Source organism: Hemiscyllium ocellatum, chromosome 8, assembly GCF_020745735.1.
Source record: "Hemiscyllium ocellatum isolate sHemOce1 chromosome 8, sHemOce1.pat.X.cur, whole genome shotgun sequence".
Lineage (NCBI taxonomy): Eukaryota > Metazoa > Chordata > Chondrichthyes > Orectolobiformes > Hemiscylliidae > Hemiscyllium > Hemiscyllium ocellatum.
This window is the reverse complement of record NC_083408.1, coordinates 111,265,696-111,293,607: the sequence shown is the minus strand read 5'-3', so window position 1 is coordinate 111,293,607 and position 27,912 is coordinate 111,265,696. Positions and strand designations below refer to the sequence as shown.

The window sequence follows — 27,912 nt, the reverse complement described above, 5'->3', positions numbered from 1 at the left end:
CCCACTGTTGGTGACGCTTCCTCACTGCTGGCCACTTCCCTCACTACTCCATTCACGGTTCCATCCCTTTTACTGCTGGTTCCTGGAGTGAGACAATGGGTGAGGCATCAAGGGGTCTTTCTGAGAACTCCTTGAGGTTATTGGTTTCATAAATAATTCAAAGCGCATCAGGATGCTACATGAAATAAAGTTTAATTTGGTTGTAACAATGCAACATTTCACAGAATGCAAGAATTCTTTTTAAAAAGTGTGTGTTTGTTGCAACCAACACCAGGGATTTCCTGTGTTGAGGGTTATGTACTCAGACATGTGGTTTTGGGTTTCCTCCCAGAGTTTGTTTTTGAAGCATCCCTCATGGACGGCATTTTGCCCTTTCCAAAAATGTTTCTTCAACTCAGGCAAGCATGAACTTGATGTACATTTGCATTGTATGAAATGGCCAATTGCTTGGAATTATTTCTCATTGTTCAGAATCTACAGTGCAATCTATGGCACCTTTTGCAATCACGGGGCATGACTTCACAATGTTGCACAACTCTAACCAAACAAAAAGGTTCTGTGCGATGGATTGGTAAGGTTACTAGCTTTTTTCCCAATAGTCTCTTTGGGAATTCAGAACAGTGGAAATGATGTTAGGACAGTGGAATGCTCCTCCTGTACAATGTGGGAGGCACTAGTGTCACCACTAGTGTCCCCATTGACTTCAAGTGAACCCAACTACAGTTCCTTGGAAACCTCGTTAGGGAACTGGAGCTGGAGCAGGATGAACTTCAGATCATTCGGGAGGCTGAGGGGCTAATTGAGAGGAGTTACAGGGATGTAGTCACACCTTAGCTACAGGTCAGGGTTACGGTCAGGGGATGGAAAAGGAACATGCAGACAGAGCAGGGGTCCCCTGTGGATGGTTCCCTCAATAACAAGCATACTGTTTTAGATACTGTTGGGGGACCAACTTACCAGGATAAGCCATGGGGTACATGTCTCTGGCACAGAGTCTGTCCCTATTGCTCAGAAGGGAAGTGGGGAAAAGAGTCACTGGGGACACCATTGGGGATAGATAGGAGGTTCTGTGGAAACAAGACAGACTTGTGGTTGGTGTGTTGTCTCCCAGGTGCCAGGGCTCATGATGTCTCGAATTGTGTTTCTGGCATCCTAAAGGGGGAAGGGGAGCAGCCCCAAGTCATGATCCACATAGGCATCAATGACGTAGGTAGAAAAAGGGATGGGGATGTATGGCAGAAATTCAGGGAGCTAGAGCGGAAGCTAAGAGTTAGAACAAACAGAGTTGTTATCTCTGGTTTGTTATCTGTGCCACGTGCTACCAAGGTGAGGAATAGGGAGAGAGAACAGTTATAGAACATAGAACATTATAACGCAGTACAGGCCCTTCGGCCCTCAATGTTGCACCGCCGTGTGAAACCAGTCTGAAGCCCATTTAACCTACACTAATCCATTCTCGTCTACATGCCTATCCAATGACCATTTAAATGCCCATAAAGTTGATGAGTCTACAACTGTTGGGACCTCTACAAACAGGATGGTCTACACTGAACCAGAGGGGTACCAATATCCTGGGGAGGAAATTTGCTAATGTTTTTCGGGTGTGTTTAAACTAATTCAGCAGGGGGCTGGGAAGTTGAATTGTAGCTCCAGTGCACAGGAGGTTGAGAGTAATGAGGTGATGAATAAGATTTCAAGGTCACAGGAGTATAGTGGTGGGCAGGAAGGTGGTTTTAAGTGTGTCTACTTCAACGCAATGAGCAACTGGAATAAGGTGGGTGTACTTGCAGCATGGGTTGGTACCTGGGAATTCCTTGTTGTGGTCATTTCGGAGACATGGATAGAGCAGGAATAGGAATAGTTGCTGCAGGTTCCGGAGTTTAGATGTTTCAATAAGATCAGGGAAGCTGGTAAAAGAGGGAGAGGTGTGGCACTGTTAGTCAAGGACAGTATTACGATGGCAGAAAGGACGTTTGATGAGGACTCGGTCTACTGAGGTAGTATGGGCTGAGATTAGAAATAGAAAAGGAAAGATCCTCCTGTTGGGAGTTTTCTATAGGCCTCCACAAAGTTCCAGAGATGTAGAGGAAAGGATTGTAAAGATGATTCTGGACAGGAGCAAAAGTACAGCGTAGATGCTATGGAGTCTTTAACTTTCCAAATATTGATAAGAAATGCTATAGTTTGTGTAATTTAGGTGGGTCATATTTTGTCCAATGTGTACAGGAGGGTTTCCTTACACAGTGTATACACTGGCCAACAAGAGGCAAGGCCACATTTGATTTGGTACTGGGTAATGAACCAGGCCAAGTGTTAGATTTGGAGGTGAGTGAGCACTTTGGTGATAGTTGAAGAGTTTAGTGCTGGAAGAGCACAGTCAGTCAGGCAGCATCCAAGGAGCAAGAGAATTAACGTTTCTAGCATAAGCTCTTCATCAGGAATGAGGGAGTGGCCCAAGGAGGTTGGGATAAATGGGAGGAGGTGGGGCTGGGGAAGGTAGCTGAGATGAAGTTGGGGGTGAAAATAATAGGTCAGAGAGGACAGTGGAGTGGATATGTGGCAAGGAAGATGGACAGGTAGGACAGGTCAAGAGGGCGATGCCAAGTTGGCAGGCTGGATCTGGGATAAGGTGGGGGAGGGGAAATAAGGAAACTGATGAAATCCACATTTATCCCATTTGGTTGGAGGGTCCCAAGGCAGAAGATGAGGTGTTCTTCCTCCAAGCAATGGGTGATAAGGGTTTGGTGGTGGAGGAGGCCCAGGACCTGCATGTCCTTAGCAAAGTGGGAGGGGGAGTTAAAGTGTTCGGCCACAGAGCGGTTGTTTCTTGGATGTTCACACGTTGGCGCAATATCAAGGGCCGAAGGGCCTGTTTTGCGCTGTATTGTTCTATGCTCAATGTGTCCTGGAGATATTCTCTGAAACAGGACGCCTAGTTGTGGAACGCTTCAGAGAACATCTCCAGCACAACCACCTGATGAAGAAGCAGCGTTTCGAAAGCTAGTGATTCCAAATAAACCTGTTGGACTATAACTAGGTGTTGTGTGATTTTTAACTTTGTCCACCCCAGTCCAACACTGGCTCCTCCAAATCTTGATTACAGATAGTCGACACGGTTTTGTGAAGGGTAGGTTGTGCCTCACAAACCTTAGAGTTCTTTGAAAAGTTGATCAAACAGGTGGATGAAGGCAAAGTGGTTGATGTGGTCTATCTGGATTTCAGTAAAGCATTTGATAAGGTTCCCCACGGTAGACTATTGCAGAAAATATGGTGGCATGGGATTGAGGGTGATTTAGTGGTTTGGATTAGAAATTGGCTAGCTCAAAGAAGAGAGAGGGTGGTTGTTGATGGGAAGTGTTCATCCTGGAGTTCAGTTAATAGTGGTGTACTGCAAGGGTCTGTTTTGAGGCCACTGCTATTTGTCATTTTTATACATGACCTGAGTGAGGGCATAGAAGGATGGGTTAGTAAATTTGCAGACGACTTAAGGTCAGTGGAGTTGAGGACAGTGCCGTAAAATGTTACAGATTACAGAGGGATATAGATTTGCTGCAGCCCTGGGCTGTGAGGTGGCAAATAGAGTTTAATGTGGAAAAGTGTGAGGCGATTCACTTTGGAAGGAGTAACAGGAATACAGAGTACTGGGCTAATGGTAAGATTCTTGGTAGCGTTGATGAGCAGAGAGATCTTGATGTCCATGTCCATAGATCCCTGAAAGTTACTACCCAAGTTGATAGGGTTGTTAAGAAGGAGTACGGTGTGTTAGCTTTTACTGGTAGAGGGATTGAGTTTCAGAGCCATGAAGTCACGTTGCAGCTGTACAAAACTGTGGAGCAGCCGCACTTGGCAGTATTGCCGCATTATAGGAAGGATGTGGAAGCATTGGAGACGGTGCAGAGGAGATTTACCAGGATGTTGCCTGGTATGGAGGGAAGATCTTATGAGGAAAGGCTGAGGGACTTGAGGCTGATTTTGTAACAGAGAAGAAGGTTGAGAGCTGACTTAATAGAGACATACAAGAGGATTAGGGTGGACAGTGAGAGCCTTTTTCCTTGGATGATGATGGGTAGCAGATGGGGACATTGCTTTAAATTGAGGGGTGATAGATATAGGACAGATGTCAGAGGTTGTTTCTTTACTCAGAGAATAGTAAGTGTGTGGAACACCCTGCCTGCAATAGTAGTAGACTCCCCAACTTTAAGGGCATTTAAATGGTCATTGGATAAACATTTGGATGATAATGAAATAGTGTAGGTTAGATGGGCTTCAGATTGGTTTCACAGGTGGGTGAAACATTGAGGGCTGAAGGGCCTGTACTGCGCTGTAATGTTCTATGACTTACAATGCTTGCTTCAGCCAAAATGCATCTTCCCTTTAAGAGTTGCAGGCTGATTTGAAGTAGTACATGCCATCTTTAAATGATGTCAGTATCATCTGAAACTGGGCTGCCACCTATAGTGTGCAGCCATTCAATAGTGCAAAAGCAAATAAAACTTGTATCCTGACTGCATTACTTTGTACAAGTGCAGGTTAATCATGCACTAAAGTCACATTTCTATTTTGTGTGCTTTAGGTTATTCATGAATTGAGATTCTTCAAGCCCTTCTGGGGAATCATTGATTTTTTTTTAATCCATGAAGCCTAATTTCTTCAGAAACTAAACACACAAACTTACAGCAAGAGATCTTACAGCACAGAAAGAGGCCAGTTGGCCCACTGTGCCTAAACTGGCTCTTTAATTCAGCATTATTGCCTAATATCAATTCCTACTTTGGCCTCACCCCATTGTATATTTTCTTATCCAAATAATCATCCTATACCTCCTTTAATGCCTCAATTGAATCCACCAGACTGCCAGGAAATGCATTTCATATCCTAACTACTCACTGAGTGAGTGAGTGAGTGATTACTTCCGCCAATCACAGCTAGAACTTCCCTCATCTCCATCCTGGGCCCCAACCAGTCCTTCCAGGTGAGACAGAGGTTCACCTGCCTCTCCTCCAACCCAGTTTACTGCATTCGGTGCCCCCGATGCGGTCTTCTCTATGTCAGTGAGACCAAACGTAAACTCAGGACACTTTTCACCAAGCATCTCTTCAGGGCCAGCCTGACTCCCGGTCACTGCCCATTTCAATTCCCCTTTTCACTTATTCTCTCACATGACCATCCTCAGCCTCCTCCATTGCTACAGTGAATCAGGCCACAAAGTGGAGGAACAACACCTGATCTTCTGCCTGGGCAGCCTATAGTACTGTTGGGGAGAATCTGCTATCGGGGTACCTACATTGGGGCTAGGGAGGGGAGCACCATTATTAAAGCAGACACTGTCAGATACCAGCTAAAACACAGCCATGTAAAGTAAACCCAGCCACTGCAGGACTGCCTGCCTGGGGCCACATTCCTGGGGGATTAGAACATGTCCGTCAGTTTCAGATCATCCTATTACACTCTCATTGTTAATAAAGGAAACCGGTAACTATCGGATAGTGTAAATCGCACCGATACTACACTTGATTGATAAAGTACTTGCTAATGCCTCCGCTGACGTCAAACTCATTCGGGTCCTATGTTAAATGATAATATCTGTATATTCAACTATGGAGAACTATTGTGAACGCCCAGACAGCCAGACGCATGGCAATGAGGAAACCCTTCCAACAATAAACTTTTAATTTACAAGATCGGAAACTGCCGAACCCAGGATGTCTACCCATTGTTCGGCACAGCAGGAGTGGGACAGGTATCTCGAGGCAGCCAATAGAGACACTAATCCCTTCACAGACAGGTGAACCGACCAATGAAAGAGCCGAACAAGGGGAACCTGACCGGGAACTCGAGGAAGCGCGAAGTATAACTGCACCAGATCCGAAGGGAGAGACAGAACGCCTTCTCCAACGAATTTGCATGCTTTTGAATTCGTTGTATAGTGTACCAGTTTTGATTCTGTAATAAACGGTGTTTTTGCTCCAAACTCTAGCCGGTTTGATCTCTCCTTCCAACGAACACGTAGAGACGAGACCATTCGGTTTCCGTCTCAACAGATGGTGAGCCTGACCGTGGGAAGGGAAAGAGACGACCGCAAGTTGGCCACGTTGGCGGACCGGAGGGCAGACAAACTTTCGGCCGAACTTTTAAAAGGTGAGGAAGCGCCTGTTAAAGCAAAGACTTCCAGTAGGTAAATTTTTTCAGTTAGTCAGTCTTTGTCTGCTCCCTGATCCTCACCAACACAAACAGTACTTTTAAATCAGTTTGGCAGCAACGTTGCAGAGTCCATACTGGTAAGCTATTTTCTCACTTCTTCACTAATACCTGCCTGTTATCGCGGTACTGAAGTGACTAATTGATCCATGGCTAGCCTTAAGTTAATGCGCGCTTTTTGAGTCGACTTACTGCGTGGATTTCGGATCCTGGACGCAGCTTTTTAAGTTTGAGTATTACGCGTGGATTTCGGATCCTGGACGCGGTTTTTGAGTTAAGTTAATGCGTGGATTTTGGATCCTGGACGCAGTTTTTTGAGTTTGAGTTTTACGCGTGGATTTCGGATCCTGGACGCGGTTTTTGAGTTAAGTTAATGCGTGGATTTCGGATCCTGGACGCGGTTTTTGAGTTTGAGTTTTACGCGTGGATTTCGGATCCTGGACGCGGTTTTTGAGTTAAGTTAATGCATGGATTTCGGATCCTGGACGCAGTTTTTTGAGTTTGAGTTTTACGCGTGGATTTCGGATCCTGGACGCGGGTTTCTCAGTAAAGTTTATGCGTGGATTTCGGATCCTGGACGCAGCTTTCTGAGTTAAGGTAAAAGCGTGGCTTACGGAGCCTGGACGCTTTCTGAAATTAATTAATACAGCGCTGACCGCACTTGGCTGATTGGATCCTTTCTTTTTAGTAAGCACTTTATCTCTGACAACTATCGATAGACACACTCGCTGCTAGCATCCTAAGGGGACAGAGGGCGGATCTCATCTCCTGGATAGGGTTTACCTGCACAGGCGTTTGCCTTAGACCGGTTGTTAAGAGCAGAAATCTGCCACGCGAAGGTCAGGCTTTTGAAAAACGCACTGGTTTTAAAGCGGTACCCACCAGGTGAGATCCGTCATGGGGGACTTGAACTTTGGACCACCAAAAATGACCCACTTTCGACCATTACGCCCCGGAGTGCCCTGGTGGCACCTCACGGTTGGCACAGACGTAACTTGGCATGCTCATTTATTGCTGGACAGTGTAACAGTGCACAAGACAGCACTGGGTCAAGTATTTAACCAAGCGCCCGCCCAAAAAGACCTGATATTGACGAGACTAAAAGAGACCTTCACAGATACGGCGCTAATGACCAAAATTTTAAACGGTCTCCTACTCTCGCTGCAGTATTCAGCGCGGCAAACAATAGCCCTAGGGAAACCCCCTACTGATTGGGCACCACCGACCGCTGAAAAATCCCCGGGGTGGAAAACGAAACTGTTAGTCACATTCAACCCGCAGTGGCAAGGGGGCCACTGTACCTCCACCACAGCCCCAGCCATTTCGGACGCCCCCGACCGAGATTTGCTACGATTTCACACAGATTGTCAGTTTCTGCGAGGATATAATGCCTCGAAACATGTCACTAAAACTGGGGACAAGGGACTGCGACAGGCTGAGACGAGAGTACGGACACACCGACAGTATGCGTGGGTTGGCATGTATGTGGATGAAAACCAGTGTGGGGCCGGCCCAGTGAGAGAGGGAGTGAGTGAGTGAGTGCAGTGCTTTTAACAGACACGGCGAACGGAGGTTTCGCAACAAATGTTTCATCCCAGGTCTCGGTGTACAGTGGACCGGCACCGACAGCCTGAGTGACGGGACAGGGACCGTGGGAAGCCGCCCAGCAGCCGAAAGCAGTTTTACTGGTATTGGAGTACGTGAGTGTTGTTCTCTACACTTAGCGGTTTGGGATTGATAACTTAACGGTCTGGGATTTTTCTCCATACTCTCGTCTTGATTTTTAGGATTAAATGCCGCTTGTCCCCCCACTATCACTTTTAATTACTCTTATACTTGGAAAGGAATACCTGAATGTAGGGAGGGGGCGCAGGAAGGGATGGTGGAGCTTTTACTTTAATAACACTACGGTTGTGGAATCCTAAGACGGCAAATCCCGGGGTGTCCCGTGCTCACCCTAGTTTTGGCGGGTCACCCTTCTCTGGGCGGGTCACCTTAGTTCTTGGCGGGTTTTCTTGCTTTTGGCGCGAAGACTCAGGTTGGGCGGGGCCAGCTGACTTTTGGCGCGAACGCTCAGTTGGGGCGGTGCCCGTTCGCTTTTGGCGCGAATGCTCACTCTTGGCAGGATTGCACAGTCTAGAAGGGGCTGCTCGCCTGCGGACGCTCCGCCACCCCATTACCTCAACTACCGCGCCACCACTACAGCGATGGGTCTCTCAAGCGTCATTGCCCTACTTCATGAGATTACTCGATGAACAGGTCCTCTTCAGTTACTGGGATGTCGATATAAATCATGCCTCTAACCACATCTTCTCTGACAGGTTGTACCTTTCTAACTCTAACGTCCCGACCGACAACATGCGCATTGCCGTATCGCCATATTGTGCGTTTTCATTTACAATGTTTTGTATGTCCAGTGGTTGGCCGTCCCACTGCCCGAATATCCCCCAGCCCACTTATTTTGTCTCTCTCTTTTTCCCCCGCTGGTCACAGGCCTCAGGCCTCCAACTAGGACGTGCACAGCAGGGTGCTGGGCCCATCTCTCTTCCTCGCGGCCGCTCACTCATCTTTTTGTCCACCGGCATGGGTGTTTAGGCCATCCCTTTTCCCTTCGTGTTCACAAAGTGCCAAGAACAAGGGGGGGCCCACCTACTCCTTCTTCCGTCTATGCCCTCCACATTTTTCTGCCCCCTCTCACGAACCCATTTTTATCTTTTCTCCCAAGTCCACAGATTTTTTCATTCGCTAAAGCATTATGGACACTCATTTTAAAGCAATTTTCTCCTGCTACTTGTCCCCCCTCCTCAACTCTGCGGCTAGGGAGGGTTGAGCTACTGCTGCCACAGACACGGCCATTTCCAGTCCCTGAAGCGGGTTTTGGCAACCATGCGGGTTGAAGATGCCAGCCAGTCTACCTGTCTGAGGCTACACTCTCCAATGCTTTGAACATGCAACCTGTAACTGCCAGTCAGTACCAAACCTTCCCATTGAAATCTCGTACAGACTCCTCTTGCCGATTGTACTGCCCTATCCTACAACCCCGCTCCCCATTCCCCACGCCATAGTCACGCCCCTTCATCGTTTTCTCCCAAACCCACACACTTTATGTTCACCGCCGGATCTGAGGTAGTCTTAGTTCTGTCTTCCATTCAGCTTGCATGAATTCAACTGGGTCTTGCTGAATAGAAGATCCGCGGATCCTTACGCTCCATCTCTTTCTAAGGTTTTAAGCTCCCTGAGGTTTGCTACCAGGACTTCCCAACCCTCATGCCCTGCCCAAATCCTTCAGTCTCCTCAGCTGCGAGTGCTCCTCGCCAATTCATCTGTTCATATCTTTTGCGACGCACAGGTACGCACTGAGAACGGCAGGGTCACCAGTTTCCTTTATGATCCTTTTCCCGGGGTAACTTTTAAAGGCTGTTACTTCCCTCAAACTGATCAAATCCTCAAGTGTCAAACGGAGGAAAGTGCTACTCAGACAATTTCTGTCCTGACCTGTCTGACCATCCTTTTATGATACTCTCCCTCTCCTTTACACAGGGATGAAGTCCGATATGCCCGCAGCACCTGCGCATTCTCTTTTGTCTATGCCACACGGCCCTACACACACAGATTCTTGCATACACAAGGATTATACTTGCACCTCTCGTTTTGTATCTCGTTTGGGGGGACAAGTCCCCTCAGGCAAACAGTCCAATTTCGTCCCACCGCAAATCTCCTAATTGCCCAGAGTTTTACATTGTCCCCCTCTCCATAATCATCATCATCATTTCTTATACTGAGCTGGCTGGAAACACATAGGCCACCGCACGCTCCACTTCTCTCATTGCTCCAGGTCGGCGCAACCTAATATATCCCTAAAGTCACTCGATGAGACGGGACCTGACGGGGAGGTGCAGAAAGAGACAGGATCATGCAACCTCGCCTTGGCACGGTTTCTACGTAGAGTTGGGGTTGCTGCAATTCTACACCGACATGGCTCTGTTTCACTGATATCTTTGCTCTTCTGGTACTTTATTCTGCTGTCTAAACTCTTCATTGGGCCTTCTCTTGGGAGGTCCACCTGGTTTATCATAGACTCCGCTTCGAGCGGGCAAATAGCTGCCAGGATAAGTTTGTGCCCTTTAGCTGGTGACTCAACCCCTTTTTATCTACATTGGTCTTTCTCCATTGTATAGGCGCCGTTCTCGATGTTACCAATACTGTCTGCCTCACAGTCGCGGTTCGCTCCAATATCATACCCAAGTGTCTGGGGGCGAAAATCCCCGCCCTGCCTGCTAGATGGGGTCCCGGCCGCCTTGAGGCTTACGCTGCTCGCCCTGAGAGGTTAGGGCGATCTCCTGCGCTGTGTCTTCCCTAACCACACGGTGGAAATTTACCTGCTCTATTGTCCTGTTGCCACAGAGTTGATGGGGATCCTCATCATTTCTACATTAATGACCCTTATCCTAAACGGTCTCCAGGGGTGACTCATCAAACGATTGTCCTACGACAACCCCATTGGTTGTGCGCCCTGAGCACGGGCAGTTCCCCGGGGTGCAAATCGAGATTGCTTGCGCCCCTTACCGCGCAGTATCAAGGCGTACCGTAGGCCTTCCCCTATGCAGTCTATTGTAGTTCCCTTCTCAATATTACCAATCCCACTTCCCTCTCGAGGGACTTACTCTATTTTTTCGACACAACTCCTGGACGAATGTTTTTACACTTCAAGCATTGCGTTTTAAAACATACAGGCGCCTGCGCTCCTGCAGCTGCTAGTATACATTCCTACCGAGTCAGAACTGCCACTCGTACTATCTTGCATTTATATCAGTGTCCCAACTTTCATCTACCCCGTGTAGTGCTGCTGCTCAAATGGACACGGATTATCCTACTAATTGTCTTCCACACTATGCGCACACTTGATTTTAACTTTGTCAGAATATTGCGACTTGACACCGTTTGCGTGACTGCTCCCCGCAATTACCTCACCGACACTGGACCAGTGTCATGATTACGTTTTTTACATTTTTCCTCTGCCTCTTCGTAATTCGACGAACATTAAAACACCTACAGTATAATCTGGCTACCCCTGCCTCGACTGCCTTTTTGTGGCAGCCCGTGCTGGGGAGTTTTTTTTTCTCTCTGATTTGAGATCACGAATCCCTCTGACTACCTTTGTGTAAAGTTGTACCCTTTCCCTTACATGAAACCACTCCTTCTACCTCACACAGAGTTCTCTCTATTCTGATGTGACTCCTTTTTGTGGAATACTGCCACGTACAGGTCCGCAACTCATAAGAAAGGCTAAGGGTTTCAGACTACCTTCATTATTTTCACCATTGTCCTTTTATATCTGCTCTCTCCATTCCTCTTACACAGATGGTTGAGTGCACTCTTACTGGTTGCATTTGACATTCCACATGAGCACAGATCTCATGTTCAGGAGTACTGACTGGAGACTTTGGGGACTGCCTCCCGTCCATTCCGGTCTCCCAGACATGCCACCCCAAAGACCCCTTACAACACAACACTTTATTTCCCATAGTAGTCACATAGTTCCTGACTGACCCCGCCATATATCACCCTAGTGATGCAGGGACTCCTTTTTACTGCATTCCCACAGCCCCATCTCACTGATTTAAAGGTGATAAGGTATCATTACTTTTCAACCGGACCCCCATCCGTTGAGCTCCACCGGGAGACGCCGCTGCCACCAACTCCAACAACACGACAGCCTGTGTGTGACCTCCTACAAACGGACAGGGACACATCCACTACATGCTGTAATGCGACGTCCGCTCGTGAGCCATGATACCGGGTTTCTTGCTTACGGCTGGTTGCGATAAGGGCTGGCGAGTGGGGACCTCCCAATTCTTTTCTTCATTGCTATAGTACCGCCTTTGCATAAGCTCGCGGTTCGGGCGTAGTAAATCCTATCTCACCGGTGCGTGTCAGCTCCCTCAATGACTTTCTTTCGAATTCGTCTGATCCTGTTGTATTCATGACTAACTTTTCATCTTCATGTACGATAAATGCAGCCTGGTTGTCCAAAGAGCCCCCACTTATTTATTTTGCCCGTTTAAATTGGGGATATGTGAATTGATCCTTCCATAACAGCGGGTGGGTGAAATGTACTGTGTGCCTTGGCAATTGAGACACGGCTGTTCTCGCAGGCGGCCTTTGCGGACTGTCCAGTATTCCTGACTGCCCTCAGCCACCCTCGGAGGCCACTGACCATGCTACTGAGCTGCCCATGCCTGTCCTTGGGGTGGTGAAATGGATGTCGCCATCTATTACTCAATGCAGCACGACTGGTTAGCCAATGACGGGTAAGATCCCTCGGGCGAGGGACAACCTAAGACAGGCACAGTCGCGCATTGACATCGGAACGCGTGGCCTCCGTTCGTCTCCATTTGTTGAGATTTCTGCCTGCTTGCATCCGTGTCGGACGGTTGAACAGCACTGCTGCTCTCTGGAGCATACTGATCTATGGGACCACCGGGGCACAGTACAGTTTCACACTGGGTTTCACATCTCTAGCGGGTACCTAGCTGCTGGTACCAGGCTGTTCCTACTCCCTTTCCAAACTTACAACACCTATTTACATTTGCCGGCTCTTTGGACTACAGACTTGCGTTTACTAAATGACTTACTCATTCTAACGCACTCGCGTACATTTCGCCAGCTCTGAATGACTTGTTGCAATGCTTGTCTAATCCTGTGCTTTTCGTTATTTCTGCAGACACTGCCTCAATTACTTCAACTATTAGTTTAGCTTAGCATGCAGCTGTGACTATCTATTGCTTAACTGTGTAGCGGCGTGTTTTTCAGGGCACCCTTCATCCCCATATGACTGTCTCCTTAGAACCGGTGAGTCTGGTCGATACAACACCGGACACCGGTCGCCTCTTGGGGTTGCGTTCCTTACGGGATAAGGGGGTGTGGCCTCTTTCGAGGCCAAGGGAGGGAATGTTGGGGAGAATCTGCTATCGGGGTACCTACATTGGGGCTAGGGAGGGGAGCACCATTATTAAAGCAGACACTGTCAGATACCAGCTAAAACACAGCCATGTAAAGTAAACCCAGCCACTGCAGGACTGCCTGCCTGGGGCCACATTCCTGGGGGATTAGAACATGTCCGTCAGTTTCAGATCATCCTATTACACTCTCATTGTTAATAAAGGAAACCGGTAACTATCGGATAGTGTAAATCACACCGATACTACACTTGATTGATAAAGTACTTGCTAATGCCTCCGCTGACGTCAAACTCATTCGGGTCCTATGTTAAATGATAATATCTGTATATTCAACTATGGAGAACTATTGTGAACGCCCAGACAGCCAGACGCATGGCAATGAGGAAACCCTTCCAACAATAAACTTTTAATTTACAAGATCGGAAACTGCCGAACCCAGGATGTCTACCCATTGTTCGGCACAGCAGGAGTGGGACAGGTATCTCGGGGCAGCCAATAGAGACACTAATCCCTTCACAGACAGGTGAACCGACCAATGAAAGAGCCGAACAAGGGGAACCTGACCGGGAACTCGAGGAAGCGCGAAGTATAACTGCACCAGATCCGAAGGGAGAGACAGAACGCCTTCTCCAACGAATTTGCATGCTTTTGAATTCGTTGTATAGTGTACCAGTTTTGATTCTGTAATAAACGGTGTTTTTGCTCCAAACTCTAGCCGGTTTGATCTCTCCTTCCAACGAACACGTAGAGACGAGACCATTCGGTTTCCGTCTCAACAGTACAGAGGAGTCAACATTGAGTTTTCCAATTTCAAATGACCTTCCAACCTTTGCCCTGACTCCCTCTCCAGCACCGCCTCCTCCCTTCCGTTCCTGGCATTGACACTTCCTTCCAGCTACCAACTGGATTCATTCCTCCCACTGTCACTTGCCACCTGTATTCACTTACCATTACCTCACCATTCTGACCCTCTCCCCATCCATAACCCTTCACACCTCCTTTATCTGCAGCTCCCCCTATCCCCACCTCCGTTCCTGAGTTATACCCAAAATGTCGAATTCTCCACAAAGTGATAGTGCCTGACTTGTTGTGTTCCTCCAGCCTCCTGCTTGTCTACAATGGATTCCAGCATTTGCAGTTTTTTTTGTCCCCAAATCTTACACACATCACAGCTTAGTTTTGTAAACTAAACAGTTCAAGAATCATAATTTGCATATTTTCTGTCCTTGCATCTTACCAACTATGTCCTTATAATCAACATGTCATCATTTCTTGAAGGTCACAGGTTAAATAACTACAGAAAAAATGTTGACATCATTTTGTTTTTGTCAAAGTCAATCTTTGGAGTTTCCAATTGACTGTTACGATACCCAATACACTCACCTGCAATAACTGTAAAATCTGCTTCAACATCACAAGCTATGAGATCCCCATTGTTTATGTACTTTTTCACGGCCTCTTTCACCTTTCCCATTCCCAGTTCATTCCCTCCATCTCCAATACCTAGAGAACAGAGACACAACAAACCCAGCAGATAAAGAAATCGAGGGAATAAAAGAGACACAACTACTATATGGCAGACTAAACGATCTTCAGATTCTGTATTTTGTTTGCTCCTATCTTTACATGTTTGCCTTCCACAATCATACAGATGGAATGTAATCTTAAGCATGTTTTTCAATCATTTTGCTTTGAACAACTGCTGGAAATTCAGGTTAAACACTTCTAATTACTACTGTCAAGAAAACTTAGTAAAAGGGAAATCGACTCCAGTGATTACATTAATTTTTGAAATAACATCATGAAATGATCAGTAATGAAAGGAGATAGATTTACTCCTCAGATGTGGCACATTTGTCCCTTTTTGAAGGTACTATTTGTAGACATGTTTAAGAAGGCCATGACGTGGAGGTGCCAGTGTTGACCTGGGGTGGACAAAGTTAAAAATCAGAGTCAAGATTAGAATGGTACTGGAAAAGCACAGCAGGTCAGGCAGCATCCGAGGAGCAGGAAAATCTACATTTCGGGCAATAGCCCTTCATCGAAACGCTGCTTTTCCTGCTCCTCAGATGCTGCCTGACCTGCTGTGCTTTTCCTGTACCATTCTAATCTTGACTCTGATTTCAAGCATCTGTAGTCCTCAGTTTTGCAAAGTTAAAAATCACACAATACCAAGTTATAGTCCAACAGGTTTATTTGAAACTACTAGCTTTTGGAGCTCTGCTCCTTCATCAGGTAGCTGTGGAGCAGGATCATAAGATATTCATATGTAAATCCCAGAACTTCTTTTAAGTTCATTTTATAAATTCCTATTTTGGAAGTAGAGCCAGTTTGACTCAAGACTGGGATACAGACAGACTCTAACCTCACACCTTTATTGCACAGTTTGAGCTGAGATGTTACCTTTTTACAATAAAACCTTAAGTTATCTCAAGAATGTGACTTAAAAGTAGTTCTGGGATTTACGTATTAACGAACCAAAACCTGCAACCCATTCTAAAAGATGAAAGAATTAACAGCAATACAGTTTGTTCAATATATTGTTTCTGTTGCATAACACTGTAATCTTTTGCTATAAATTCTTTGTGTCTTATGATCCTGCTCCACAGCTATCTGATGAAGGAGCAGCGGCCCGAAAGCTAGTATTCCAAATAAAGCTGTTGGACTATAACCTGGTGCTGTCTGATTATTAAATTAAAGAAGGGTGAGAGGAGAGGAACAGTCAAGTTAAGAACTGCTTCATAAAGATTCAATTTGTGATCAAGTGAACAGTAAATATCAGTTAAGGCATGCAATCTCAGCCAAATTCTCACCAATGCTTACATTTATATGACACTTTTAACGAAGCAAAGTTTTCACAAGCACTTCATAGAAACATAATCATAGTAAAATAATCTAACAATGTGCTACGGTCAGAAACATTAAGATATGTTTTAAGAGTAATCTTAAAGAGGAGTAGGAGAAGATGAGCCATAGAGTGTTATGTAATGGAAACAGATCCTTCAGTTCATCATGACTGTTCTGGATATCAAGCGCCGATTTACTCTAACCCATTTCCTAGCATTTGGCCCATAACCTTGGATGCCATGATGTTTTAAATATTACAAACTACTTTTTAAGGTTTAGTGAAGGACTTCAGGGCCAAAACAGCTGAGGCCCAATGGTGGAATGATAAAAATTAGGATTGTGCAACTGTAAGAGAATTGGTAGAATGGGTTGTGGATGAGGTTATAGATTCGTTTGCTGAGCTGGTGTGCTTTTCTGAGATGCTTTATCACCCTGCTAGGTGACATTGATAAAGTGTTGGTGGTCTATCCCACCTAGTATTCATTGTCTCTGTTTTTTGTACTTCCAATTCTGTAGCTGAGTGGTTTGTATATGGGGTCCAATTTGATGTGTTCATTGGAGGAATGTAGAGATCTCAAGGGGTAAAAGGTTCTCAGGTTTCAGACATAGGCTCTGATAGGATCTGAACACAGGGATGAGAATTTTAAAATTGAGCTGCTGCTTTTTTTTTGTAGATATTTTTATTGAAATTTAACATTTTTGCAAATTTACAAAAATAAACAAAACTCTCAAATACAAACATTGATGTACAATTAAATCATATATACAATAGTCATAATTTAACAAAGAAAAGAGAAAGAAAGAAAACAAAAAGAGAAAAAAAAAGAAACGAAGAAAGAAAGAAAAAAAACCTCAACTTTCTACTAATCTAACCTATAACGAACCAGAGTGTATACCTAAGTCTCTTACATGCTCGGAATGTATAAACATCAAATATAATAAAACCCGTATTCACGCAGGATTCCTCTCCCAAGGGGCCCCGGAGCAGCCCGGTCTGAATTCTTGACTAAATAAAAGCCCTTGTTAGGATAGCCGAAATATCTGCATTTATATAATTCAAAAAGGGCTGCCATATTTTATAAAATAATTCAGTCTTTCGGTGCACCATATTTGTGAGGAAGTCAAGGGGGATATATTCCATAATTATTCTGTGCCAATTTGAAAGTCCAGGGGGGCCCTCAGCCACCCAGTTCACCAAAATATTTTTCCTTGCACAGAAAGAGAGAATAGAAAATAGTCTCTTCCCATGCATATCCAGAGATGAGAGGCTCGAAAAGCCCAAAAGGAGAGATACAGGGTCCACCCTAATTTCCGTTCCTAAAATTTCTGTCAGGGTATTTGCCACTTTAGTCCAGTATCTGCGGATTTTCTGACAAGTCCACAGACAATGTACCATATTGTCTATTTTGCATTTGGGACACATTGGAGATGCTCCTGCCTTAAATTTTGCCAGTCGAGCCGGAGCTATATGGGCCCTATGAAGTATCTTTAGTTGGATAGCCTGAGTTCTGTTACAGATAGCAATTCTTCTAGCATTTTGCCAAATGTCATTCCACATATCCTCAGAGATTTCTAGCCCCAAGTCCTGCTCCCATGTTTTAAGCAGGTCATCCATGTCTCCTGAGACTCCATCATGTAGCAAATGGTATATAGTACTAACGGAGGATGCCCCCGCTGGTCGTAAGACATTACGTTCTCTGTCTGATTTATAAAGACTATCTATTAATGTAGTCTTCCTCTGTATATAATCTCGAACTTGGAAGTATCGAAAGAGATCCCCATTAGGTATTCCGAATTTCAGACGCAGCTGCTCAAAGGACATCAGGATCCCATCTTTAAATAGGTCCCCTAAGCATGAGATGCCCCTGGATCTCCAGAGTTTAAAGGTGGCATCTGTAATCCCCGGTTGGAATCCCCATGCGCCTACTATTGGTGCATGAGGGGATGTTTTATGTGAGTTACCCTCATTTTGCCGCATTATATTCCAGGCCTTAATTGTGTTTAATATTATGGGATTTTTACAGTGGTCTGTAATGATTTTCCTCTTATCTGAAAATAAAAGGTTAATAAGTGGGTATTTTACTTGGGAGGCTTCGATATCCAGCCAAATTGATTGTGGATCAGATGAAACCCAATCAGCTATGTAACTTAGTAGGGAGCTTAACTGATATTTCCTAAAGTCTGGGAAGTCCAGTCCTCCCCTTGCCTGTGGAAGGTGTAGCTTCTTCAGCTTAATAAGGGGCCGTCTATGGTTCCAAATAAAGGAGCCCAACCAGCCATATAATTTACGTAGGGCTAGCCTTGGCAGCATCAGCGGGAGCATTCTAATAGGATATAAGAGACGGGGCAGAACATTCATTTTAATTAATGCTATTCTCCCTAGCCAGGAAATCGGAAGGTCTCTCCATCGCTGGAGGTCCTGCCTTATCCTTTCCATTAATTGTACAAAATTAGCCCTATACAGCTGATCAAATACTGGCGTGATAAAAATACCTAAATATAAGAAGCCCTCCAGGGACCAACGGAAGGGAAAAGGGGATCCGTCCATTAAGTGGGGTATCATAGCCAGACCACCCATTGGCATGGCTTCCGATTTTGAAAAATTAATTTTATAGCCTGAGAATGCACTAAATGTATTAATAACTTGAATTAGACGAGGCACTGACATTAAAGGATTACTGAGGAATAAGAGAACGTCATCTGCATAGAGGGTAATTTTGTGTTTACCTGTACCAATCCTCGGGGCCGTTATATTAGGATCAGTCCGGATGGCTTCTGCTAATGGTTCGATTATCAGTGTAAACAACAATGGTGAGAGAGGACATCCTTGACGGCAGCCCCTACCCACACTGAAGCCATCCGATCTTAACCCATTAGTAATAACAGCTGCTTTGGGGTCATTATACAATGTTGAAACCCATTTGGTAAACACCTGTCCAACGCCAAACCTTTCCAATGTGTAAAATAAATATGACCATTCAACCCTATCAAATGCCTTTTCCGCCTCCAATGAAATTACTACTCCTGGTATCTTTCCCTGATGACAGGCTTGGATCATATTCAAGACCCTTCTGATATTATTGGATGATCTGCGGCCCTTAATAAATCCCGTCTGGTCCTCCTTTATAATATATGGCAGTACCCTTTCTAGTCTTAGTGCTAACGTTTTTGAGAGAATTTTAAAGTCTACATTTAGTAAGGATATTGGTCTGTAAGATGCACAATCTTCTGGGTCTTTTCCTTTTTTGAGGATAAGAGAAATATTTGCTTCTTTCAGCGTGGGCGGGAGACAGACCTGACTATGCGCAAAATTATACATATCCATAAGTGGGTCAACCAATATTCCTGTAAATTCTTTATAGAATTCAGCTTGAAAACCATCTGGGCCCGGTGCTTTTCCGCTCTGAAGTTGCCTAATTGCCTCAAGTATTTCTTGGACTGTTAAAGGGGTATTTAGGGCCGACACCTGTTCCGGAGTCAGGCCCGTGAAGGTCAAATTTTTAAAAAATGACTGCATCCTCCTAATCCTATCTTCACAATCCTGCGAGCTATATAGTTCAGAATAAAATTCTTTAAAGGTCGCATTGATCTTTTTATGATCATGAGTCAGGGTACCTGTACTTTCCTCGATGGTCGGAATAGTTTGAGGGGCTTTCTTTTTCTTTGCAAGAAATGCTAAGTATCTACCCGGTTTGTTGCCATATTCGTATAATCTTTGTTTCGCAAATAATATTTCCCTTTTAGCCGTTTGAGTAAGCGCGGTGTTTAAAGCTGTCCTAAGAGCTGTAATCCTCTGCAATTTTGTGATAGAAGGTCTATCAGCGTATGCTGTTTCGGCTGCTTTTAGGCGAGCTTCGAGCAGACGCTGTTGCTCTCCCTTCATTTTCCTCTGGGTCGCTGAATAGGAGATGATCAAACCTTGTGCATAAGCTTTGATGGTCTCCCACATCATTGACGGATTGCTAGCCGTACCAGTATTAATTTCTAAAAAAGTTTTAAGTTCTTGGGAGAAGTACTTTAAAAATTTGCTGTCTTTTATCAGGAAGGGGTCCATACGCCAATGCCGAGCGGATGTCCCATTGTTCTTTACCTTAGTTTCCATGTATACAGCGGCATGGTCAGAGATTGCTATAGTACCTATTTTACAGGTTGCTATAGAATTTAGAAAAATCGATGGGGCAAAAAACATATCAATTCTTGTGTGACATTTATGTGGATTAGAGTAGAAAGAAAAATCTCTACCCTGTGGATGGAGACATCTCCATACATCTACCAATCCTAATTCTTTATTCAGGTCCGCCAGTTGTCTAGATCTGGGAGATACTCCAGCGGCACTCTTGGGAATCCTGTCTATTTCCGGATCCATAATACAATTAAAGTCTCCCCCTATAATTGTATGACGGGCACCAAAGGCCATCAGTTTTGAAAAAGCTTCCGTTATGAATTTAAAGGGGTGTGCCGGGGGGCAGTACACATTTAAGATCCCATATTCCTCTCCATTTATGAGGGCTTTAATCAAAATATATCGTCCAGATTCGTCTTTTATCTGATTTAGAATTTTCAAAGGGAAGTTCTTCCGGACAAGGATAACGACTCCCCTGCTTTTTGAATTAAAAGAGGAAAAAAAGGCCTGATCAAATCCGCCCTGTCGTAATTTTAAGTGTTCTTTATCCGACAGGTGTGTCTCCTGTAAGAGAGCTATATCAACTCTCTCCTTCTTAAGATTTGATAATCTTTTCTTCCTTTTAACTGGCGAATTACTCCCCCTGACATTCCAGGTGCACCACTTAACCGACTGTTCAGCCATAATCATCTGGACAGATCCGAGACCCCTCTGGAGGGGAAACCCTATCTAGAACATCCCGAGCATGGAGCATACAAGATTTACAAAAGTAAAGACTCTCTGATACACTCAAAACAATATAACAAAAAACTCTTTCTAAGTATAAAAGATATAAAACATTCCGAATTGGAGATTTTCTCCCTTGTTCCCAGGGAGCGTCACTTCCTCTCCCACAGTCCATCTTACCCTCTTCCAACCAGTGCCCCACCCTTGACCCAGGTGTTCCTCAATAAAATGAGGAGAATTCAAATATAATATAAAGCTAGAGTTAACAGTGAACACCCCACCCCCACATCTAAATATATTTGGGAATATTAATACCATATATAACTATAAGATTACAATCTCAACATGTAATACTTAAATATAATACCACAAAATAACAGGGGAAAGAAAAACAACCCCGCTCCTAAAAACAGAAGTAAAATAGAATAAGGTAACCACCTCTCCCCATCAACATTAACCAAACGCCCCAACATATGTATATACATACACACATAGGGGATAAGATAAGAAAAGATGAAGGGATGTAAACCAAAATAATGGGAAAGGCAGACCAGCGTCCACAATCTCTTACAGTTTATTTAAGAGAGTCCAAGAATTCCTTAGCCTTCTCCGGTGATCCGAAGTTATATATGGATCCTTCGTGGCTAAGGCGTAGCGTCGCTGGATATCGTAAGGAGTACTGAATATTTAAGTCCCTTAAACGCTTCTTCGCCTCATCGAATGCCTTCCTCTTTCGGACCAAAACTGGGGAGTAGTCCTGGAACAGCATGATCCTGGATCCTTTGTGGGTCATAGCTTGGGGATCTTTTCCCAGATTTCTTGAGGCTTCCAGGAGCATCTGCCTCTCCCTATAGCTCTGCAGCTGCAACAGGACTGGGCGTGGGCGCTGGGTTGAGCCGGGCCCACGTACTGCGACCCGGTAGGCCCATTCTACCCTTACCTGGCCTGATCCATTATGCAGATTTAAAAGTTGTGGCAGCCAATGCTCTAAGAATGCTGTCAGCTGACCTCCCTCTTCCTGCTCGGGCAGGCCCAACAACCGAATATTTTTTCTACGACATCGATTTGAGGTTAATGTGGTTTTCTAGGTTCTGGACTCGATTCTCGAGAAAACGGATGTGGTCGGCTGCCGATTTTATCGCAGTCTCTGAGGCTGCGGCCTTCGACTCCACCTCTCTGACTCGGCACCCCAATTCCTGAATGTCTCTGCCCTGCTTCTGCAGCTCGGCTGATTGAGTCTCGGCAGAGCAGAGAAGCACTTCGATAAAAGCATCAATCTTCGCCTCCCACCTGGCAAACATCTCCTCAAAGCTCATCTTCATTGGTAAATCTCCTGAAGCAGCTGAAGACACCTTTGTTGCAGCTGAAGAGGGAGAGGGTGGGGGAGGGGTCCCTGCTTTCTTAGAGCCGCCTGTTCCCTTCCCTTTACTCATTTTCCAGCTAGTATTAGACTATTTAAATGTACTAATAGGTAACTATTTAAGGTTAACAACTATTATAAATGGTTTAGTGAGTGTGGTGGGGGTGGATAGCCCACTTTGCCCAAGTTTTGGGTAGAGCACTGTGGACTCAGTCTTGCTGGGTCGCCGCCATCTTGGATCCCCTGAGCTGCTGCTTAATTGAGCTAGTGTGTTCAGCAAGCACAGATTTGATTCACAACAAATATCAAACATTTACTGAACAGATTCCCAAGTAGCAACCTGGAATGACAGTCTGCTGATATCTTATCTCCTTTAGCCCAGGAGGATTGAGACAGACCACTAAGATTTGGATGTATGCCAGTATTCAGACTGAGATGATGGAAGAATAGTGATAAGAATGGAAACACAGTGATTAATGTATAGCCATTGTAGGTATGCAAGAAGATAAGAAATAGGAGCAGGTCCACTTGTGGATAATGGCTAATCTTCAATCTCAACTCTAATTTCCCATCTGGCCCCCAGGTTCCTCAATACCCTTAATGTACAAATCGATTGATCTCAGTCTTGAATATACTCAGAACTAAGTATTCACAACCTTCTGGAGTAGGTAATTTCAAAGATTCACAACCTTCTGAGGGAGGTAGTTCTCCTCAACTCAGTCCTGGATGATTAACTCATTACACTGAACCTATTCAGTCTCATTTCTAGATTCTCCAGCTAGGGAAATCAATCTTACGGTACCTTCCATGCCAAAACCTTTCAATGAAACTTTCTCATTTGACTAAACTCTAGGGATCTATTCAGCTCAATCTGTCTTTATAAGGTAATTTGCTTACCTCAGGAATCAATCTAGTAAATTTAGACAGATATAGTGTTCCTTATTAATGGAGACCTTTTCATTCCAGCTCTGCTTTCTGGCCTTTAAACAAGCATTCATGCTAATACACTCCCATCATTTTAGCAAGTGGTGCTCTGTCAGATCACTTTTCAAAACCCAGATATAGTATATTGACTAGTTCTTCTTTATGCTGCTACCATCTTGAAAAAAAATCTCCATCAGATTTATAATATATGATACTTCCTTTAGAAAACCCAGCTAACTTAGAATATCGTGGTGAGGCAAAGTGTACAACTTCTTAAGAATGGAATTCAGCATTTTCTCACTGACTGATATCAGGCTAAATGTCCACTAGATACCTGTTTTCTCTCTCTGGCCTTGAATTGCAGCATTGTATTTACTATATTTCAATCCACTGGGACTGTTCTATAAGTTAGGGAAAGTCAGTGGATCCACTATACCCAAAGACACCTCTTTTAGAACCCTTGAATGTAGATCATCAAAGTGCAGGATTATGTTTATGTGATGAATTTCCCATAACTTTGCTGTTCTTGTCCTTCAGAGAGGTAGGGGCCTCAGAAGAGATAGGAACTGTTGAAATAACCTCAGTGATTTGATACATTGCCTCTCATAGCTCCTATTAATCCTAACCACAGTTGAACTGACGGGGTGGGGAAATGCATAGCAAGTTTAATGGCAAGGACACCAATCAAGCAATCTCTTTTGTCGAAGATAGCATTGAGCCCCTGGAGTACAGTTCTGCCTGCACTCACCTAAGTAATTATTGCAATTTTTGTTCTGTCAGTACACAGGAGGAATTTCAAACCAAAAATATGTTTGCAGTTACCTGTTGTGGAAATTCCAGGGATGTCCTGTGCTTTTAGGAAAAGCTTGTCAATGGGATCCACCAAGTGTTTAATGTTTACTTTCCGTGCATTGTAGTAATTGCCATCTGCAGCCATTCCAGCTCGTTCTATTGCTATGAGATGATCAAACCTGTCCACATAGTTACACAAAATTTTTCAATAACCTGTCAATGACTGGATGTACATATAAATGACTTACACATGACCATATATTCATGACACACATACATACAAGCACACATACTGTTTGTCCAGTAAGGTGTTGACCCATTGCCTCTCCAACCCATGCTTTATAGTTAACATTTACCTTGGAAACTGGGGATTACCATCATGACAAAGGAACATGAGGGCTGAATCCTTGCCATTATCCTGGAAGCTAACAATAGGGACAGGGGTTTTTAACATTCCTAAAAACAAAAAAGAATAGAAAGTAAATAGAGACTGTGAATGTTGGCTGTAGACAGGCAGTCAGTCAGAATTTGCAAGTGAAATGGACAGATTCATCAGAACTAATGAACAATCCATTCTAATTTTTAACTATTGAGAGACACAACCCTGTCTTTGCTGCCAGCTCTGCCCCTTCACCCAACTGCCCTCCACTACATATCATGCACCTCCCACGCACCCCTTCACCCCCTCCCAAAGTAATATGTGCACCTCCACAAAATTTCTCACTTGTGGCTTGGGAACAAATGATAATTCCTGGGCTTTGGTGGATATTGTTCTTGCAGTAATTGCAATTCAAAAGAGTTGCTGGCCACTGATTGACCAGTAAGAGCCAGTGAGTGAGACATCCATCTAGGATAATTGATCTTGAATGACAATTAGTTTGGCAGACCTTCCAAAACAGGTGGTGCAGGATTCTTTCTGACTCTCCAGCTAGTGGACTTGACTCCGTCACTTCCAATTAGTACTGCCCTAAAATTTTCAATTTTTCTTTGCTGTCTAAACATCAGCATTTTACTTTTTAAAAGAAAAAGAATAAACACCTTGCTCAACAGCTTCTTCAATAATCTTTTTGTTCATCTCTAAGGCTCTTTGATCTGTTACTATGACAACGTTTTTCTTCTGGGCTTGCAACATGGCTGCTATAGCAATTGCTCCTGGAGGACCATCTGTCTCTTCTGGAGGCTGGTTATTGAAGTGGGTTGGAAATCCAGTGGTTACGAGCACAGATTTTGCATTTGAAAGAGAGAGACATGCTTTTAGCAGCTGTTTTTCAATTAACAAATGCTTGATTCCTCGGTTGCCTGTCCAGAACATAAAAACATTTCATAGGTTTCAATTCCAACTTGGTTGACATTTTAAGACGTGCTATTCAATTGTACTAGTTCTGAATAATGGCAATTGGAACAAGACATAACTGTTATTGCATGTTGAAAATCAGTCCAATCGGTCTTGCTTGTGGTAACTCAGTGGCAATCAAGAATTTTGTTATAAGCACATTTTGCAGTAATATTTTTTCTGATCTAGAATCTTTATCTATCCCCCAGCAGATAAAGCTGGTAAGTTATCGCTATATCTGAAACGTCCCATTGCCCTACAACTCTCAGAGAAATCTACATTCTCTTGCATCTCGACAATTGTGCATCCCCAATTTTAATTACTCTGCCACTGGCACCTGATGTTACAATCCCAAGTGACGGCAATACTATTCAAGTCAGATCTGAGAGTGAAATGTGGTTTGATGGAACATAAGTTTAATTTTACAGTTAGTCACCTTGTGGTGCTTAGTCCATGAACCAATTCACATAAGGCTGTAAAATGATTGTTTTAAACACCAGAATGCAAGTTCATTCTACAAAAGAAGAAAATGCAAAGATATGTGACTGACACACACACACACACACACACACACACACATTCCAGTTCTCCTTCTTGGTCTGCTGTGACAGTTTTAAACTTCTTTATACTTCTGCAGGCATAAGCGGCTTTCAGTTTTGATAATTTGAAAATTTCAATATAGGTTGGCCACATAACATTAACAAAACTCCTCTATTCATACATAAGCTGTTCTTCTGAATTGAACTCCTCAGTCTTCTGAAGTGAAGTCAAACTAAACTAGTCACTCTGGTAATGGCATTGTGGGGATTGGAATGAGGTTGGCCAGGTGGATGCCATTAAGTACAAGGTCAATCAGGGAGCCCTGGCTGACAGATATAAACAGGAGTCTCAGAGAGTCTTCTCACTGCAGGGACTGGCTGTGAGCTAACTGGTCAGAGTCCATGTACTGTGCATGTGTAAATAAAGGGTGACTTAGTGACAGCATACCAGCATCTGTGTAGGTATTCCAGCCATAAAAGCTCCACTTTGTCAACACTTCATTAAGTAACAGTACAGGTATCTTTCTCGCCTCTTGATTAAATCATATGCTCTTTATGGAAGTATATACTTAGCTCACTGACCTGTTTAAAACAAAACTTTCAAACAAATGATACCAAAACCCATCTGCCTCAACTTTAAAAATTCAAATTTCCAAATGATGAAAAAACACATTAATGCAAAATAAAACATGGCTTTGAGTTAGAGGACTTATAGCATTGAGATACATGATCAATAGTACTGAAATAGAGGATCAGCCATGAGTATATTGCATGGCAGAGCAGAATCAAAGGGCTGAATGGCCTATTCCTACTCCTCATTTCTATGTTTATATATTATATCCCATTAACATACTGTGCTTTCAGCTACCTAGGCCTTGAGTTCTGGAATTACCTCCCAAACATATCCCATACCTTTTCCAATTTTAAGATCCAACTTAGACCTTATATGTTCCAGACATTTGATTAGATTAGATTAGATTAGATTACTTACAGTGTGGAAACAGGCCCTTCGGCCCAACAAGACCACACCGACCCGTCGAAGCGCAACCCACCCATTCCCCTACCTTTACCCCTTCACCTAACACTACGGGCAATTTAGCATGGCCAATTCACCTAACCTGCACATTTTTGGACTGTGGGAGGAAACCGGAGCACCCGGAGGAAACCCACACAGGAAACTTGGTCATCTGCCTTAATGTTAATCTCCATGTGTCCCTTGGGATGCCTGATAATGTTAAAAGTAGTATATGAAATAATCTGTCCTATAGTGAAGCAGCTCCTGGTTTGAGTCTTAATACTGTGGTTAAGTCAGATCATTTCAACCAGGGCATCAGTAATGTGTAAACATTCTCAGCAACTCTAGGTTTAGGGAAATGTAGAAACAATCGTGTTAGAAATTGCAGAATTGATAAATATTCCTCTCCCCATTTGGAAAAACCCATTCGTACATATATAGGTAATAGAGCCAAGAATGAAGTCAGGTAGCTGCAGGAATCTGGTGGAGAATCTCCTAACTTCAAGCCTATCAATAGGGTAACTATGCTTCCTTAGTATAGACTCACATTTGAAACCCAAACCGCATCATCAGTAAGCTGTACTTAGCATCCTCTTCCTACCTGGATCTTGCTGAATCAGACTATCCAGGGCTTCGAATTTTTCTACAGCGGCAACCGAGGCAACGCTATAGTGAATTGGATTCTGAGAAATGCAAAAAACATGTGGGATTTCTGCATCAGCAGCAAAGTCTCTGGCCACCTCCTGCTCACTCTGCAGGTCAGTAATGAACATGCAGCCAGGAGCATGGGTGAAAGCCAGACCAGAATCTGCAAGTTAAAAAAAAAAATCAATTACAATACTATTTCCATGATTTTAAAGAGAAGGATGGAATCAATTCTATATTGACATTCACAATATACGTATAGGTTACAGGTTTATTGGTGAGGGCTATTTAAGTATTAGTATTTCTTTCATATAGGCATATCATTTCTTTCATAAAGGCATATCCATAAAGTCCACTAATGAACTTTAACAATATTTGTATAATTCACTCCAGTTCCCAAATGTCCACCATCATTTTCTAGAAATTTGGTGGAAAAAAGACTTGCACT

At 44.0% G+C, this 27,912-nt stretch overlaps 1 protein-coding gene across 2 annotated transcripts in view; it reads right to left on the bottom strand.

Moving 5' to 3' along the window:
* dglucy (D-glutamate cyclase) overlaps positions 1–27,912 on the bottom strand; it is a 135,765-nt gene that overhangs the window by 13,023 nt on the left and 94,830 nt on the right. For both annotated transcript variants that reach the window (XM_060828587.1, XM_060828586.1), the window contains exons 8-12: positions 27,421–27,627; positions 24,971–25,231; positions 24,289–24,388; positions 23,963–24,111; positions 14,544–14,663 (exon numbers count right to left, since the gene is read on the bottom strand). In XM_060828587.1, coding sequence (XP_060684570.1) covers positions 14,544–14,663; positions 23,963–24,111; positions 24,289–24,388; positions 24,971–25,231; positions 27,421–27,627 — 837 coding nt within the window. The remainder of the gene's footprint in view (positions 1–14,543; positions 14,664–23,962; positions 24,112–24,288; positions 24,389–24,970; positions 25,232–27,420; positions 27,628–27,912) is intronic.